The sequence below is a fragment of the Myripristis murdjan genome, chromosome 5 (assembly GCF_902150065.1).
Source record: "Myripristis murdjan chromosome 5, fMyrMur1.1, whole genome shotgun sequence".
Classification (NCBI taxonomy): Eukaryota; Metazoa; Chordata; class Actinopteri; order Holocentriformes; family Holocentridae; genus Myripristis; species Myripristis murdjan.
Window position 1 is genome coordinate 4,923,677 of NC_043984.1, and position 16,023 is coordinate 4,939,699.

Consider the following 16,023-nt stretch of genomic DNA (forward strand, 5'->3'; position numbering starts at 1 on the left):
ATATTAGAGTTATGCTGTTTTGGTAGGCCTCGTTGTTGGGCTATGATTGTGTTGTTAAACTACTGTGCTTGCATTTTAATGTCAAACTCCTCTGTGTGGTCCAGGTGGCACCGAAGGCTTGCAGGCTGCTGCCGCTGTCCATGCTTGTTTGGTCGTTAAAATAAATGTCCTCTGAGAACGCGCCTGTCTCCTGAGTGGATGTGGGCTGCAGATATTTCTGACATTTTCAAGTGGGCCGTGAGCTTGAAAAGGTTGGGAACCTTCCACATGATATACGCGGGTGTTGTTCCTGGAATCTGTTGGAGCCACTCTTCCATTTTTTGGGGGATCACAGCACTAACTGCTCCAGCCGCCATTGGGGAAAACTTTGGCCTCGACTTTCCACATTTTCTCCAGTTTCCTCTTTCGGTCTCTGCTGCTTCTCCAACTTCTCATATTCTTTCTTGATGCTGCTGTCACTGAGAATGGCTACATCTATCACCGCTGCTCTTTTCTGTTCTCTGTCCGGCGCCACAATGGCTTGGCGGGCCGGTGCTTGTTTACCTGTCTGTTCTGAAAGTCCCACAGGCCTTTAGATCTATCATTCTCAACCCCCCTTTGTGGTGTCTCCCACTTTGAAGGGTCCAGCCTGTACTTGGCACAGATCTTCCTGTACATGATACCCGCAACCTGGCTCTGCTGTTCAGTGTATTTTGTTCCCACTTGTATCTTACACCTTGCTAGACTATTTAGGAGACCTCCTTGCCTTTTTTTTAAGATACGCTCTTACCAATTCATCCTAAGGGGGCATTTAAATTGTATGACATTAACATTGGAATAGCCCACAGAGAGGCCTTGAATCAGACGACTGTGTCAATGAATAACCTGTTTACCAGTGCTGACAGAAATGTAGTTTTTGGGCACACTGTATTCAAATGATATATATTATGTGTTGGGTTAGCATGTTTTGTAAATGCGGATGAGATGTCACATAAGTCGAAAATGCAAAACGCACCCACCTATAATGAATTCGCTGCTTATATCCTTAAAAAAAAAACGTCTTGTGAATGCTATCCATTATTCTATCCAAGCATTAAAGGGAATAAATTATGTGAGTCAGGTAATTACCCACCCACTACCAAATACTCTGCTCTCGGCTTTCATTTGCAAAGGGTCAGGAACAGGCGTTTAACTCTGATTGAGAATAAGCCTGAGGAATATGCTCGGAGGCGCTTTAGGCACATAACGTTAGGCTCTTTCTTCATTATAACCATGGTGCGCGGGCACATTAAAATGTTTGTCGCTGGCTATTATCTTTTAGTGCTACATGAGACGGCCTGGTTTCAGAGTTATAGATGAGGTAATTTCATCAGTGAGACATTTCCTGGAATCAGCTCTGCAGTATAAAACACGCGCCCCCATCTTCAGTTTGGACTTTTTAAATGGCCGATCGACATGGGAGCAACTCGAAGCGCCGCTGCTGCCGTTGTGCTCTTTTTGTTGTTGCTCCACATTGTCATATCAAGACGTGTGGATTTCGCTTGAAGTCCTATCGGAGGCACTACTCACTTGTCTGGCCTGCCGGGCACCTGCAGACGTAAGCGGCACTTGTTGGCGCTCTGGATTTGGTCTTCTTTGATGCGAATAAGTCTCTGCAGAGCCAGACACCAGTCCTGTGCCACTGTGGTGTTGAGGTTCTTCCATGCAAAAAAATATTAAAAACACATTAATATTTGCTCCTCTGCCGTGACATACAGTGTTATAAATACAAGCCTTTTATATTCTCCTGAGACCCAGCCTATTCAATTATGTCCTCTGTAGTGGATATCAATTGATCGTCTATATCCTTTTACTCATTTGAGCCACCCTATCAAGTCCTGGTGTACTGTACAGAGGAGATTCAGGCCTTTCCAATGATATGTCATGTGATAAGGTGGGATGAGGGGGACACCCACTTTCTATTGAGCCAAAATGGCAGCTGCAGAAAAACGCACGTCGTGAAAAAAGAAACAGGAAGTCAAATATTTTTTTACTTATGAAAATTATATATTTTCTTGTTAATAGTATTGATTGTCTGTAATTGATTATCTGTGGTTATTTGATTGTTTTTTTATTTAAATTTAAAATTATCTGTTTTTTACAGTAAAATCCACTACAGTGGACGTACTGTAAAATCTAAAATAAAAATATTTTTGTGAAATTCTAAATTGTGAGTTGTTGTTTTAACTCTAAATAGACAAGAAATCACAAAAAAAGTTAAATTGGAAGACATTTTTTTTCCTCGGGTCTCAGTAGGATATGCATACTGAGCAGTGTTAGTTTTTATTTAGATTTCGTGTCAGTCTTTTATTTTTAGTCACAGTTTAGCCATTTGAATTGTGTTAGTTTTAGTCCAATTTGAAACATTTTTCATTTTTTTTCCTCTGTAACGTCCTTTGAGTGACCTTTACACAAAGACTGATCTACATTCCTCATTAGCTTCTTGTATTTTATATTTAACTTTTATACTTTGCTTGATATCAAAAAGTAGTTTGCCTATGTCTGTTCCATTCCAAACTGAGGTCAAGAGCGGTGTTACTATTCATCTAGTTCTGGTATTTTAGTCTCTTCATTTGTTGAGAGAAATGCCAGTGTATTTCATCATAGTTTTTGTCCAAAAAAAAAAGGTTCATTTCATTTTTACCATGGAAAAGGTGTTGTTGATGAATACTTTTACTCATTTGGTTAGTCAGCACAATTAACCCTGATAATGAGTTCAGCTGTACGCTGTGGCTGTGCTGCACAGCAGTGTGCTGATACACAGGTGCCAGGTTACTGCAGAATACCTGGTGCCTACTCACATATAACACTGCAGGGCTGCACAGTATCTTTTCTGAAGCTATATGGCTGTGGCATTATTATCCCCTAAAACGTAACGTTGCAGTCACTCCACCTCCTGCATCCATTTTACAGTAAAGCCTGGTCCCTCAAGTCAAATAGAATCAAATCAATTTTCTGCAGTCAATGAGCTGTGTAGAAGTATTTCCTCTATTTGTTTGGTGGACAATTTTATTATAACCGAGTGGAGAGTGAAAATCAGTCGTTTGGAGCGAGGCCAACATCATCACATGTGCTCCTGAGGACATTGTGCTCGTTAAGAGCAGGGAGGCAAAGAGCCACCATTAGCCTGAGAGGCTCTTTGGTGATTGCAAGAGTATACCTCCCTGGTTGTGCTATGTACTGCATGGTGGTGTTAATGCGTTAGTGGCAAACTACTGGGAAGTGTCCTGATTTGAACAGGGCTCACTGCAGGAGGGGCACTGCCGGTTTCTCCTGCCCCACTGCAAATCTGACACATCTTCCCATTTCACAGGGAACATCTCCTTCCCAGCATTGTGCCGTTATTGATGAGCAGATAGATGGGAGGCTTCAGACGTTTTAGAAATTGATGATTCAATAAGCATATGAGGTCACTCTTTGATCACATTTTAAACATATCTTGAATCTCCTTTTGCAATTTCTTTAAGAGGAATAGCTGATCGAGATCTCCCCAAATGGTTGTCTTTGTACCATCAAAACTTGATCTTTTTTGGTTTGCGCTCAGTGCTGCATTTTAAATTAACAGTGCATACTTCAATTTTCTCTTTGCTGCCTCTGTGATTCTTAAGCATGTTCTCAGGGCCTCGCAACTATTGTAGGGTAAGCTACAGTTTACAGAAAACACTTCATATTTCAGTTTTAGTCAATATTTTGAGATAACTGGCTCATAAATAATTTGTGACACTGCAAAAATGAAAGGACTTTTTGAGTAAAGACTGGAATTTCTGAAGGTCTGGCTGTGGGCACATTTTTTTTAGAGTGGCTAATTTGGACTGAGGCTTTTACAGAAAGCTGAAAGAGCAAGGCTAGCTTGTGTGGTGGTGTGATAAATGAAACAAATCCTAGCTTTTTGTGGTTGGGCCTAGAAAGTGAGCTGTTCAAGAGAGACCTGTGCCTGAGATCTCTCCTCTTGGCTAACTTTGTTGCATTAGAAATGATATGTGATATGGATTTTCCCTACATGACAGGCCAGCCAGAATAAAAATGTAACACAAAGTAATATGCACCTGGTAGGTCCCCTGCAGCGTGCCCACGAGAAGAGTGACCTCCTCCACCACAGAAAGGTCATGCTGCAGCTCCTGCAGCTCCTGGTAGAGCCTCGGAGGCCCCAGGATTGCTTTACCTACAGGAGAGGAAAACACAAAGCCAATGAGAGTCTGATGGAATGATCATGCATGTCATGCTCCTATGCAAAAACCATGGACATACACAGAGACTCACCCACATACATATGACCTAGAACAGAACAGAATGAAGTAAAGTGGAGTAGACGAGAACAGAATAGATCTTTGTTTTCTGCTTTGCAAGCCGTTATGAAATTAGTAAAAAGACACTGTACATCAAATAAAAACATGACATAATGTAAGCAGCAAATACAATAAAAGAAGATAAAATGTAATAAAAAATAAGATAAAATACAGTCGGTGAAAGCTTTAAATTTACAAAAAAATTATTCTTAAAGTGGGAGCGAAAACAACAACACTGCACCTGAACAAAGTTGAACTAGTGGAAGTGCAGAGAGAAAACTTGCTTTTGCTGAAACTCTAGTGGCACTAATAAAGGAGGTTCAATGTGCAGATGGATCGATCTTCATTATTTGTTGAACTACAGAGAGTGAATTTATGAGCAAAGAAAAAAATCAGACGGAGAAACTGTTATTGGGAGCCATGACGCCCTTTGCCTGGGCAAAAGGAATGCAGGTGTCTCATTAGACGCAAAATTCAGCATCGATTTGAAGCCCGCTCCCTCCGCAGTCTCTCTCTCCTACTGCTGAGAATCAATAGCTCTGTCTCCTCCTGTCTGCCGTCCTCCGTCCTAGTTCCCCTGGCCCACATCTCCCCAGCAGCAGGCTCCATGAGAACTGCCTAATTAAATTTTGCAGGTAGATTTTGCTCCGGAGCTGCCCTGCACTGTCACTGCTGCCACATAATCAAGCAGCGGAGGAGCTGAGCCGGTAGGCGGGCTTAGTGAGGCATGGTCCTCCGAAGGGACCCGCCGCCTTTTGTCTATACACGCGCACAAATGGAGTGAGAGGAAAGCCTTGAGAGGAAAGAGAATGAGAAACGGCGAGGGGTGGGCGGGTACGGTTCATTTAAAGAACTCCATTGTAACCTTTGGGAGTTTAATGGGATCTTTGACACAGACGGCCACCGACATCTGTCATCTGCACGGGGCAATCAATAGCAGTGACATCTGAATACAAAGGGGTGTGATGTGAGCTGGTAGGACAATGTCTCCCTGTTCCCGTCGAGGACGACTGCCTGGACCCCTGTACAGGTTCTCTGAGCCCCTCTGGGGGCCTGCTGTTGGCTGCAGCCCCAGAGGTGAATGTGCTGAGTTGTAATCCAGCGTAATCCCGTTGGTGAGGCAGGATATGGTTTTCACACTCAGACACGGCTATCCGCATCGGCCGCCAGGCACGTAACTGTAGCGTGCTGGTGAGGAAGGCCAGAGCCCAGAGGGGTCCATCCCAGCTTTCCTGAGATACAGAAGAAGTCAGCAACCTAACACTTAGATACTACGCCAGCGATGGCAGCCACCGGATTTAAAGATAATGCAGAAAACGCTTGCGCACCTGCATCAAAGCCCCTCTCTGATCCGCAACCAAAACCAACTGGTACATCTGCGAAAGACAGAAAACTGTCCTGCGCTGCTGTCAAAAGAGAGGCGGCAATAAAAGGGGTGTAATGGGGGCAGAGTGGAGGTAAGGCAGCGTGTGAGTAAACAAGGAGGCCGAGCTGGCCCAGACAGCATGTAGGAGAAAACATGGTGGGCCCTGTGCGTCTCTGCGAGGATAGACAGAGACAGAGAGAGAGAGGAAGAGAAAAGAAGAGGGGAGAGTGAGCGGAGACAGCCTTGCATTTCCCAAAGGGCTCGCTTTCATCAATAAAGGAGGGCACCAGGGCCTGCAGGAGATGAAAAATGACTCCATTTTGAGCCATGCTGAGGGAGTGCGGGATTTAAGCAGGACGCCCTGCTGAATGACATCACAGGGGAAGGGGCTATAAATAGATGGGACAGCCTCTCTGAGTGAAAGGTTGGGGAACAGCCCCACGGATGCTAAGGGAGAATTCTGTGCAGATATGATTAAGGTGACCGCAATGTGTCAAACAAACAACCAGAGACCAAGTCCAAATCAAAATCAAGCACCTTCTCAGGGGGCAAAATATTTAGAAAGTCAGACAAAGGAAGGGGAAGAGCAAGAGGCGCATTGAGAGCTCACCTAACGTGATCTCACAACCTTGCAGTAAAGTTGCGAGCGTATGCACTACCTGCACAACAGTCAAAACAATCCAGCGAGTATCTAAACCAGCCCTCAAAACAGTAGCTGCTCGCTGAGCATGACACGGATAGCTTTGCAGAAGGCGCCATTAATATTTAAGTCATGGCGCTGCAACTTTAAAAGCCTGTACCATTACATCCTGATAAGGCTTTGTATCTCCCTTTTCCCTTGGCACATTTATCAGGGATCTCGTCAAGCTCTGTATACACCAGAGTTTTGTGAGGGGTGGTAGGAGAACTAGTGTTTCAACCACCGATTCCTATCTACTGCTACCGGCTCTCTAATTGGGGCTGGAAAGGATGGGAATAATCTCTGCAGATTGATGACTCCACTCTCGATGTGTTTGTGGTCTATCAGAGAGTGAAATGAGACTGTGGGGATGCTGCAGCAGTGGGCTCTCTACCCCCACATCTCTCTCCAAGATAAAACACCCGAGGCAGATGGGAACAAGTGACCGTCATCACTATTCTGTTCACAAACACATCCTCAATCAGAGTGACAAGGAGCACGGCTGCATCTCCAACCCTCGGCGGGACACTTCAGAATAGAAACAGATTAGCCTTGCTGAGTCAGAGTAAGGGGCCGACGCTAAAAGTCAGTCCAAGTGATTAGATTAACTAGACTCGAGGATGACACATGTGGGATAGCAATGAGATCGGGGGGAGTCGGGACTGGGGGAGGGAGGTTTTTACCTGAGGCGCAGGCAGGACCTGGCCGCTTGGCTCCGCTTTGTTGAAACAAGGTGTCTTTGTTTTGAGAGCCTTCCTGCCCCACCTCCACTACTTGCACCTGCTGCAAGGGGGCGCTCCACTTCATGGTGTACTTGGGGCCAACGGGGACCAGGCTGCTGATATCTGGCGGGCCCCTGGCAGAGGGCAGAGAAAATGCAAATGAGACAAGACAGGATTTCCTGCTGTGCCAGAAGAAATAACATGCAGTACAATCTTTTGACCACTGGAGGAAGTGCTCAGCTGAGTATGCAAATAGAGTGGGGGCTAAATGCTATAAAATGATCACTACATATTTACAAGTAACTTAAGTATTAATGTCTTTGTAACACAGCCCAATGTTTTTAATGGAGACAGAATTATAAGCTGACGTGAAATCCGTGGTTGTAATATTATGGCAAAATAAGGTTTCCAGCCCTGAGGTTGTAGGAAAATGGCGCCAGTTATTGAAAAAGACCATGTGGCTGAATTAATAGAGGCACCGTTTCCAAGAAATCCTTTTGAGGAAAAACCTGAAATTATCCAGGAAGGTGCACCTTCACCCGCCTGGCCTGGAATGGTGCAAGCCAGCGAGAGCTACCAGAGGCATGTTGAGGCCAGCAGCTACAGCTGGTGCAGCGATCATGGCAACACTACAGGCTGCCACAGAGGAGAACGCTGCACGCTGCCTTCAAGACACCTCGCAAAAAAAAAAAAAAAAAAAACAAGCTCCCAGCAGTTGAAAGTTACAGTTTTTCTCAGTTGCCTTAGTGCGTTTCTCAGATCAGAACTGAAATTCCCAAAACTTCTCATTCAGCCTCCACAACATGAAGTCGCTTGTGCACATCACAGTAGCGGTTTCTCATTGCTTTGAACAAAGAGCAAATGCTTTTGTACATCATGCAGTTTTGTCAGTGCAACTCTCTGTTGTTTTGTAACATCATCATCTGCTGACGTCATGCCATCACAACACACTATAGTGGTTGCGTGTTGAATAGTCATTCGCAATAAAACTAACAGTCCTTATTCTATTGCTTAAGTCATTACATGCAAAATTGTTGAACTAGTTGTCCAAATCTTTCAGGCATCTATATATACATATCTGTATATACATGTCTATCATGTTTTTTCAGGAGATGTCTGCAGTAATTTGCTCAGGTGAAACTCAACTTTCACTAATGAGGAGGAATGGTTCAAGAATTAGTTGTAACCAATGATCAGCCAATTCTCCCTCACAGTTGTGCACAGCTTTGCGTAAGGGGTGTTTCTTGTGTTTGTTGTGTGTAAATTACTGTCATTTTTCCTTTGCACAATACTGTAAAAGGATTGTTTTTGTTATAGCCTACTGTAACAATGTCTGTAAACAGTTGTAAGTTGTAATATGTCTGCGATAGAAAAGAGCACAATAAAAGTATGAATCATACTGTATTCAGTGCCTTGTATACTGTAATCAATCCCCTCACAAAATACAGAAACATATAACTTTTAGTTAGAATGTGTAACTTTAGGCCAGACTACACAAATACTGTATAGTGAGAGTCACCAAGATGTGGTATTGGAAAACAATGACAGAGTAATGAGAACATGACAAAGGCATTTGACTATCTTGCTCATACACAACTTGTGATTTTGACACTGACAGTTTCATTGGGATAAATACTTGCTTTTGAGACATAAACGAATCATTTTGAACAAGTGCCACGCTTTTGCAGGTTATCCAATAGGCTTTGCAGTTTGCACTAATTGTGTTGTGAAATGCACTAAATCTTGTGCCAATGTTAATAATTATCTGAGAAATGCACTAAAGCAACTGAGAAAAAACTGTGATCGAACGGTGTCAAACTTGGTGAGAAATCCATGTGTCATTTCAGAGCTTCAATTTATCCAACTTGACGACATCAGACATGACGGCCTTCTTGGTTAGGCTGATGTTTGAACACATCATTTTCTATGTTTATATTGTGTTGTTCTTATTGCGATAAGTGGAATTTAACAGCTGTTTTACCAGCCAGCAGCACCACTCTGCATAGCACAGGTCAGTCACAATGGAGCTAATGGAGGGCTTTTACACTACATCTCCACCCATTTTCCTTCAGGACTCCGTGTTTTCCCTCATGTTAACCTGCAGTGTGAAGCGATGATGTCTGATGTCGGAACTCCGACATGGTTGTTTTGAACGCAGCATCAATCTTGTTGTTTCTTGGGGTTAAAGACAGCACATGTGTACAAGTCTCATCAAGTATAAAAGTATTGTTTTCTGTGGCACAAGAGTCCTTCAGAACATATGAAATACATATGAAATGCAAACAATAATACATGTGTCACAGCTCCTCACTCAAAGAGATAGGGGTCTGGTTGTGCTGCCAGTGATCGTGCTGCCCAGGGGGCGTTTCAAAGACGGCGCCTGAGTGCACTGTCTCCTCTTCTAAAAAAGTCTGTGGAGAACCCACGTGGGAGAAACTCCCTCCTTATCCACATCCTTCTAACACCACAAATCCCAACACTGCAACAGGAGAGGAAGAGAGGTGCAGCTCTTTGAAATGTCATGCCGATGACTTGGGAGCAGGCAATGGGAATCCGTATGATCATCCATGTTCACCGTCAAAATGGTAACCCCCGGCTGTGAGGAGGAGTTCATTGCTATTCATGTATTCCTGTAATCACGCAGACAATCAACATTGTGATCGGTTTGTCAAGATCCTGGAGGGCAGACAAAGTCAACTTCGGGACACTCCAGCTGAACGAGAAATGGAGTGATAATTATTTTGAAGGCTGAAAAAGGGGGCTTTAAGCGACATCTTTGACAGGAGCTTTGAGAAACATAAAAAAATCCCTTTCCTGTTTACTTTCTTTCTCGAGAGAGGGAGATGTGATCAATGGCGCTGTCATAGAGGATAAATTGGAAAGAAACCAAAAAATCTTTTATGTCAGTAATCGAGGACTCCTGTTGCTGTAGTTAAGCATTCTACCATTTGTTTAAAGCTGATAAAGCTCCTGCAACCTCAGATAGTGCTCTAAACGCCTAGTAGCTATTTCTCTTTACGATGCAGTTTGCCAAAATATCCCTGCAGAACCTAGAGCGTCACATGAGAGCCTTGTGCCACTTAATAGCGGCAGCTCCTCGGCGTGCCAGAATATCCGTGCAAAATGCGCACGTGGCTTCATGCTAGAGCGACGTGTTACCGCCAAATTAGCAAAGTGTTGTTGAAAACAGGGACACTTCGCTGTGCTTCTACCAGGGGGACTTACTTGACATTTATGTTGGCACAGATGAGCACATCATCGAAGAGGAAGACCTTTCTCTCCTTGGACTTCAGGACCTGCCCTCGCTCGCCGTACACGGTCTCGATCAGCGTCTCACAAAGGACCAGTGACCCCTGCTCCGAGTTCAGTTGCTAAAAAGGACACAGCAATCAGATCAGAGTCCGAGGAGACAGCGGCACAAAGGATCAATCCTCGAGAGTTCAGCGCCTGGAGGACATCGGGGTCAGGCCTGGAGGAATAGATGTCTCATCAGGGATTAGCAACACATCCGCCGTGTTGAAGGTCATTTAACGTGTGCGAATGTACATGGGAAGGCACACAAACACACACACACGTACACACACATAACATCCACCAGCCTGTGCACTGAGTGGATTTAATGGGAGACTTTGCACCCCTGTGACAGGGGAAACTGAAGATGACCTTCAGTAGGACGGGGCTACAGGGAGCTGCCAGGAACCTTTTTTTGAAACTTTATTTATTTCTTTATTTATTTGGAAGGCATGATCCCAAAATTGCTCAGCGGTGTCAGTCTCCACCATACTGCTACCACAAAGTCTGAGGACTACTTAGCATTTTGGCTCAATGGGACACACAAGCCCTTCCAGCATGGACACAAATAGACACACACACACACACACACACATCAACAGTTTGCTGCATACACACCTTTACGCCCCGTCCCCCAGCACCGCCACCACACACAGGCAAACTCAGTTAAAGAATCCAGTAACAGATGCAATTTATGTTACAGTATGTTGGCGCATGCTGTGCTTTCCAATCATCCATATGTTTGGCAAGAGGAAATAGCAACAGAAAGCCTTTTTTTATCACTTTGGTCTGGCTTCTTTTATGGCTGCCTAAATCAATACTTGCAGCTTTATGCATTCTGCACCAATCTTCGAAGTTGGAATCGTCACAATTTAAGTGAAGCCAAAACCACAAACAGCAGGTAAAAAACCCCAGATATGGAGCTCACATCCCGGATACCTCTTTGATGTTTGTTTTTGTTTGATAGAAACCAATTTTAGTGAATAATGAATCTCTCTGTTGTGTCCATTCTGTGACCCGCAGTGCAGTAACACATCTGACCACGTTTCACAGAATAGGATGTTCTATCTGCGGGCAATCTGGAGCTGCTTTTGGCCGTGGCTCAGATAGCACAGAAAATGAGTCATTAGTCTGACTGGATCTGCCGTTTGATGGCCACAAAACCGTACAGCTCCCTCAAGAGGTGGGCCTCTAGGAGAATAGACCCTTAAAGTCTTCAAGCATCAGTAGTCACAGAGTGCACTGCACCATGCATGCATGTATGTGTGCGTGTATCTGTATGTGAGTGTGTGTGCGCACGCGAGCCAATGTGTGAAACCCGTTCTCACATCACATTGTTATCTGTCCTATTCCGGCGACTTAGATACTTTGAGACAAAGAATGAATATTTCATTGGACGGTTATGGGGGCAATAGAGGAGACTGCTTCCTATTGGAATTCTGCAGTGTCACCGCAGCAAATGGTATTCTGTGTAGAGAGGAGGAGATTGGCCGAATCAGCTCAGCTCAGGGTCCTGGAAAGCAAGCACTGATAGAGAGAAATAAAGAAAAGGAGGAGGGAGGGGGAGGAAGACAGAGGAAACAGCAGGAACACTAGAGAAAAAGAAGACGAGAGTATAAGTGAAGTGAGAAAGTAAGCAAGAGAGTAAGCAAGAGGGGAGAAAAGGTAGAGTGGAGAGAGAGAGAGAGAGAGAGTGAGAGAGAGCAAGAGCCCAAAAGGAGAAGGAGAGCAACGGGGTGAAAGAGATAGCTCTCTCACAGTTTCCAATTAAATGTCTCATTTACCCCCTAATTCTTCTTATTCAGAGCAGCATTTGTTCAGATTTGCAGCGGCAGGACTGTAATTTCAATGTGGTAATGGAGAGGCAACGCCTCTGCCATTGCATTTAGGCACTGTTTAGGGATGATAATGGGCATCATTTCTAGGAGATAATTTCCCTAAATAAAAATGCCTTCCTGGATTAATGTGTAGGAAAGCGATATAGGTGATGACATTATAGTTTAATTTATAGGTGTTTGGCTTACACTGATAACAACACAGAGGTGTTAAAAGGCTCACAGCTTGGGCCACACAGTTGAATTGACTTGTTTGTGTGTGTGTGTGTGTGTGTGTGTGTGTGTGTGTGTGTCAGGGTGTATCAGTGCATGCATATCCATTCACCTTACTGAGCAGACGATCACTGACGCTGCGGGCCAGTTGTTGAGTCTCGGCTATCTGGTCAGCGACTCGTTTCTGTTCGTTCAGCTTCTCGGCCAGCATCTCCAGCTCGGTCAGAGCCAGCTGCAGGGGCAGCCGGTCCACATGACCCTTAGGTGTGTTCTTCAGCATGTCCTGAGAAAAAAAAAAAAAAAAAAAAAACATAAGGAAAGAATGCACTGAGAGTGAAGGAGTATGGGTTTAAACCTTTGAACTCTGATTTCCCATTAACCCTATAAAGCCTGAACTATGAAAGAATTGGCAGAAAATTCCAATTTTTTTGAAACTGAACCCTTTATTTAGTCCTATAACAAAATATATTAAAAAAATAAAAAATAAAAAAAAATATGTTATTACATGACCTTTCTGGTGCATGATATATGATATGTACTTGAAGTGCCAATGGTCCAGGGTGAACAGGGGAAGTGTTCAAAGGTATACAACAGTATTTTGGTGAAGTATTGATTAAACTGAAAACGAAAAACGGAATTGAAAATGTGTATCATATATGATACGAATGGCTTTATAGGGTTAAATTTCCCCTTATGTTGCTTCAGACTTAGGAAAAAACATTTTATCCACACTGTGGGACAATGTCACATCCAGATTCTGCATCTGCTGGTCGTAAAGCTACATCACCCTGATACTGAGTGAAATATTCAAAGCCAAGATGACATTGTGTCATAGCTACAGCGTTACATCAAACTGAAAATATCTGTGCATCATCAAATGCGGGTCAATTATTTTCCTAAGGATTTAATTCTTCATGTTAATGCTGATGTAAACTCACGTGGAGTGCCAGATATATGAGGCTGCATCAGGAGGATTCAGATACTGTCACAGAAGTACAGACTACAGTCCTTGACAAACTTCCTGGTGCTCGTTGTATTGTCCCATCCTGTAACCCCCACCCATCTGTCACCAAAGAAGACTAAGCCATGAAAAGCATTTGCAAACACAAGTTGACCCCAGTCTGTCTCGCTGTAGGCATGTGTGGCTTACACGCCAATATTTGTCCCGTGGCTGCCCTCTGAGAGCGCGGCGTCGCCTGTGTACACGTCTCAGAGGTACCTCAGCGCCTTGAACTTTAAGTTCCTTGTAATGTATGATTTAATGCACACACTTCCTCTTTGGAGCACTGAATTTAGGCGAGAAGAAAATGCCTGATTCACATTCATAACTTATCTTTTGAATTCATGGATAATCGATGCCTACTGAGGGATGAAATGAGCCACTGCAGCTCCGGCAAGCCAAGTTCAAATCCAAATCTTTGCACAGAATAGAAAGTGGAAGAGGCAAGGCAGATGTAAAGCCGGCGGTATGAAAAACTGATGTGGCTAGCTACTTTCCAAGCTCTAGCTAACCCTTACGCAACAGTTTGTGAGGTTTGAACTTCTTGTACTCAGGGAAAGTTCAAATCTTTTATTGATTCCACGGCCCTGCAGCTTGGCAAACTTCTCATAGGCAGCTGAATTGTATCCCCACTGTGGATTGCTAATATTAAGATAGTTGCAGTTGTTTGTTGTGTGGATTGCCCTAACTAAAACCGGTTAAAAGACGATGAGGTACGAGAGCCATATTATACCTGCAGAAGCAATATGAACTGAGGAAACCGTTGAATGGGCTTCACCATCAGGCCGTACAGGGTGATCCGGTCAACGCTGGCGGCCTGTTTCTTCTGCAAAAAACCAAGTGCAAGAACGGAGTGAGGTCAGAAATTGAGTACAGAGGAAAACAAGACAGAGCAGAAGACTTTTTCCTCCCCAGAAAGGACATTAAGAGGGAACTATGTAACTTCTACTTTGAGAGGAGCATGATAGAATCCTCTGCGGACCGAGCGTGGGCGGGCGAGTGGGTGAATAAGGTATGAAAATCAGTTCCTGTTAGTCATATGAGAGTATGCAAGAGGAGGTGTTTTGTGAGTGCGTTATGTCTAATGTATGAGTGTGGGCGTAGGTCAGAAGACGGAGAGGTGTGTTATCATTTCAGCGCAAAAGTGCCAAATCCGTGCCACGCTGACACCATCAGTAAGAGCTGGCAAATCATCGGACACATTTTACTGGATGGCGTGATTGCGAAGGTTGGGTAAGCTGAACTATGAGACAAAAATAAAAAAAGAAGAAAATATGTTCTGAATCTTGGGCGACTGATTGAAGAGAGTGCCTGCTGTAAAGTGCATATGGAAAAAGAAACGGCATAATGAAATGCATCCACTGTGTTCCCCGTTATCCACAATTTGAAAAGGTGACGTCCACTCATGCATGCTAGATTTAGTCCTTAATAAAATAGTCCTTAATAAAATGATAATACTTTCATAGGTTGGATTGTCTTTATCTAAGAAATTAATTTACTTCATGCAGTTTAGGATTTTATTTTTTGCCCCATAATGGCCATATAGAGGTTTGAAAAGCAACGCCTACAATAAAGTACAAACTGTAAAAAAAAAAAAAAAAAAAAGCATATAGAAATAATATTCTGTTCTATTCCATAAGCTCCGTTTTTTTTTTCTTGACTTTATCATAAAAATTCTCTCATCTGATTGGTATAAGGAAAACCACATAATTAAATAAACAAACAAACAATAAAATAAAAAAAGCTTATTATGCATGATAAATACAAAATATGGGTCAGTTTAAATAGACAGATAGATAGATAGATAGATAGATAGATAGATAGATAGATAGATAGGTAGGTAGATAGGTAGATAGATAGATAGATAGATAGATAGATAAACAAACTGACAATTATCACTCTCATATAGTCATAAACTCAATACAATCAAAAATACACTGCGCAGTTTGTGCTCAGAAACAGGTGGTATATTTCCAGGTGATTGTGATTATAGATCATAAAATGTACAGAAATGTAGCTCTTATAATAATGAATAGGAATTAAGCTGCTTATTAAAAAAAAAAAAAAAAAAGTTTTTTATTATGTTTAGTTGGTAGCTAGTTGGTCTATTTTATGCATTAACATAATGGTTGTGGAAATGATATGTACCTAAGGGCTACATCTGTTTTACAAAATGAACTAAATATCCCTGTCTTACTTATATCACATCTATATATGACATAGTTGAGTTTATTAGATATATACTTATACATATGATTAGATAGACAGACTAATACTGTAGATGTGACAATTGAGTCACTGACATTTCATTTTATTTTGTAAATTAGTTGTATTTTTAGGTCATGCTGCCACAACTGCACTTACTGCGTGGAATTGTTTTTGTTGCCAGGCAACATTAACAGTCTAGTAAGAAGCCTCAGTAATTAACCAGTAAACAGGATCTGATGTAACTGTCCTTTGTGCTATTTTGGGGTGAGCACCATGTAGACAACTCCTGCTGATGCTGAGGCAGGGGAAATGAGGAGGGCGGGGCAGGTTAGATGTGGGTGCAGGCGTGGGGAGGGAGCTTGGTGCTCGGGTGTCATTAGGGCTATCAAATGGCCAATTCACCTC

General features: G+C 43.1%; 1 protein-coding gene across 1 annotated transcript in view; it reads right to left on the reverse strand.

Annotated features, from left to right (window-relative positions):
* The window catches only part of arhgef10la (Rho guanine nucleotide exchange factor (GEF) 10-like a), a 119,068-nt gene that overhangs the window by 68,751 nt on the left and 34,294 nt on the right, over positions 1-16,023 (reverse strand). The window contains exons 13-18 of the mRNA XM_030051925.1: positions 14,144-14,236; positions 12,523-12,693; positions 10,297-10,442; positions 7,033-7,205; positions 4,065-4,180; positions 1,549-1,676 (exon numbers count right to left, since the gene is read on the reverse strand). Coding sequence (XP_029907785.1) covers positions 1,549-1,676; positions 4,065-4,180; positions 7,033-7,205; positions 10,297-10,442; positions 12,523-12,693; positions 14,144-14,236 — 827 coding nt within the window. The remainder of the gene's footprint in view (positions 1-1,548; positions 1,677-4,064; positions 4,181-7,032; positions 7,206-10,296; positions 10,443-12,522; positions 12,694-14,143; positions 14,237-16,023) is intronic.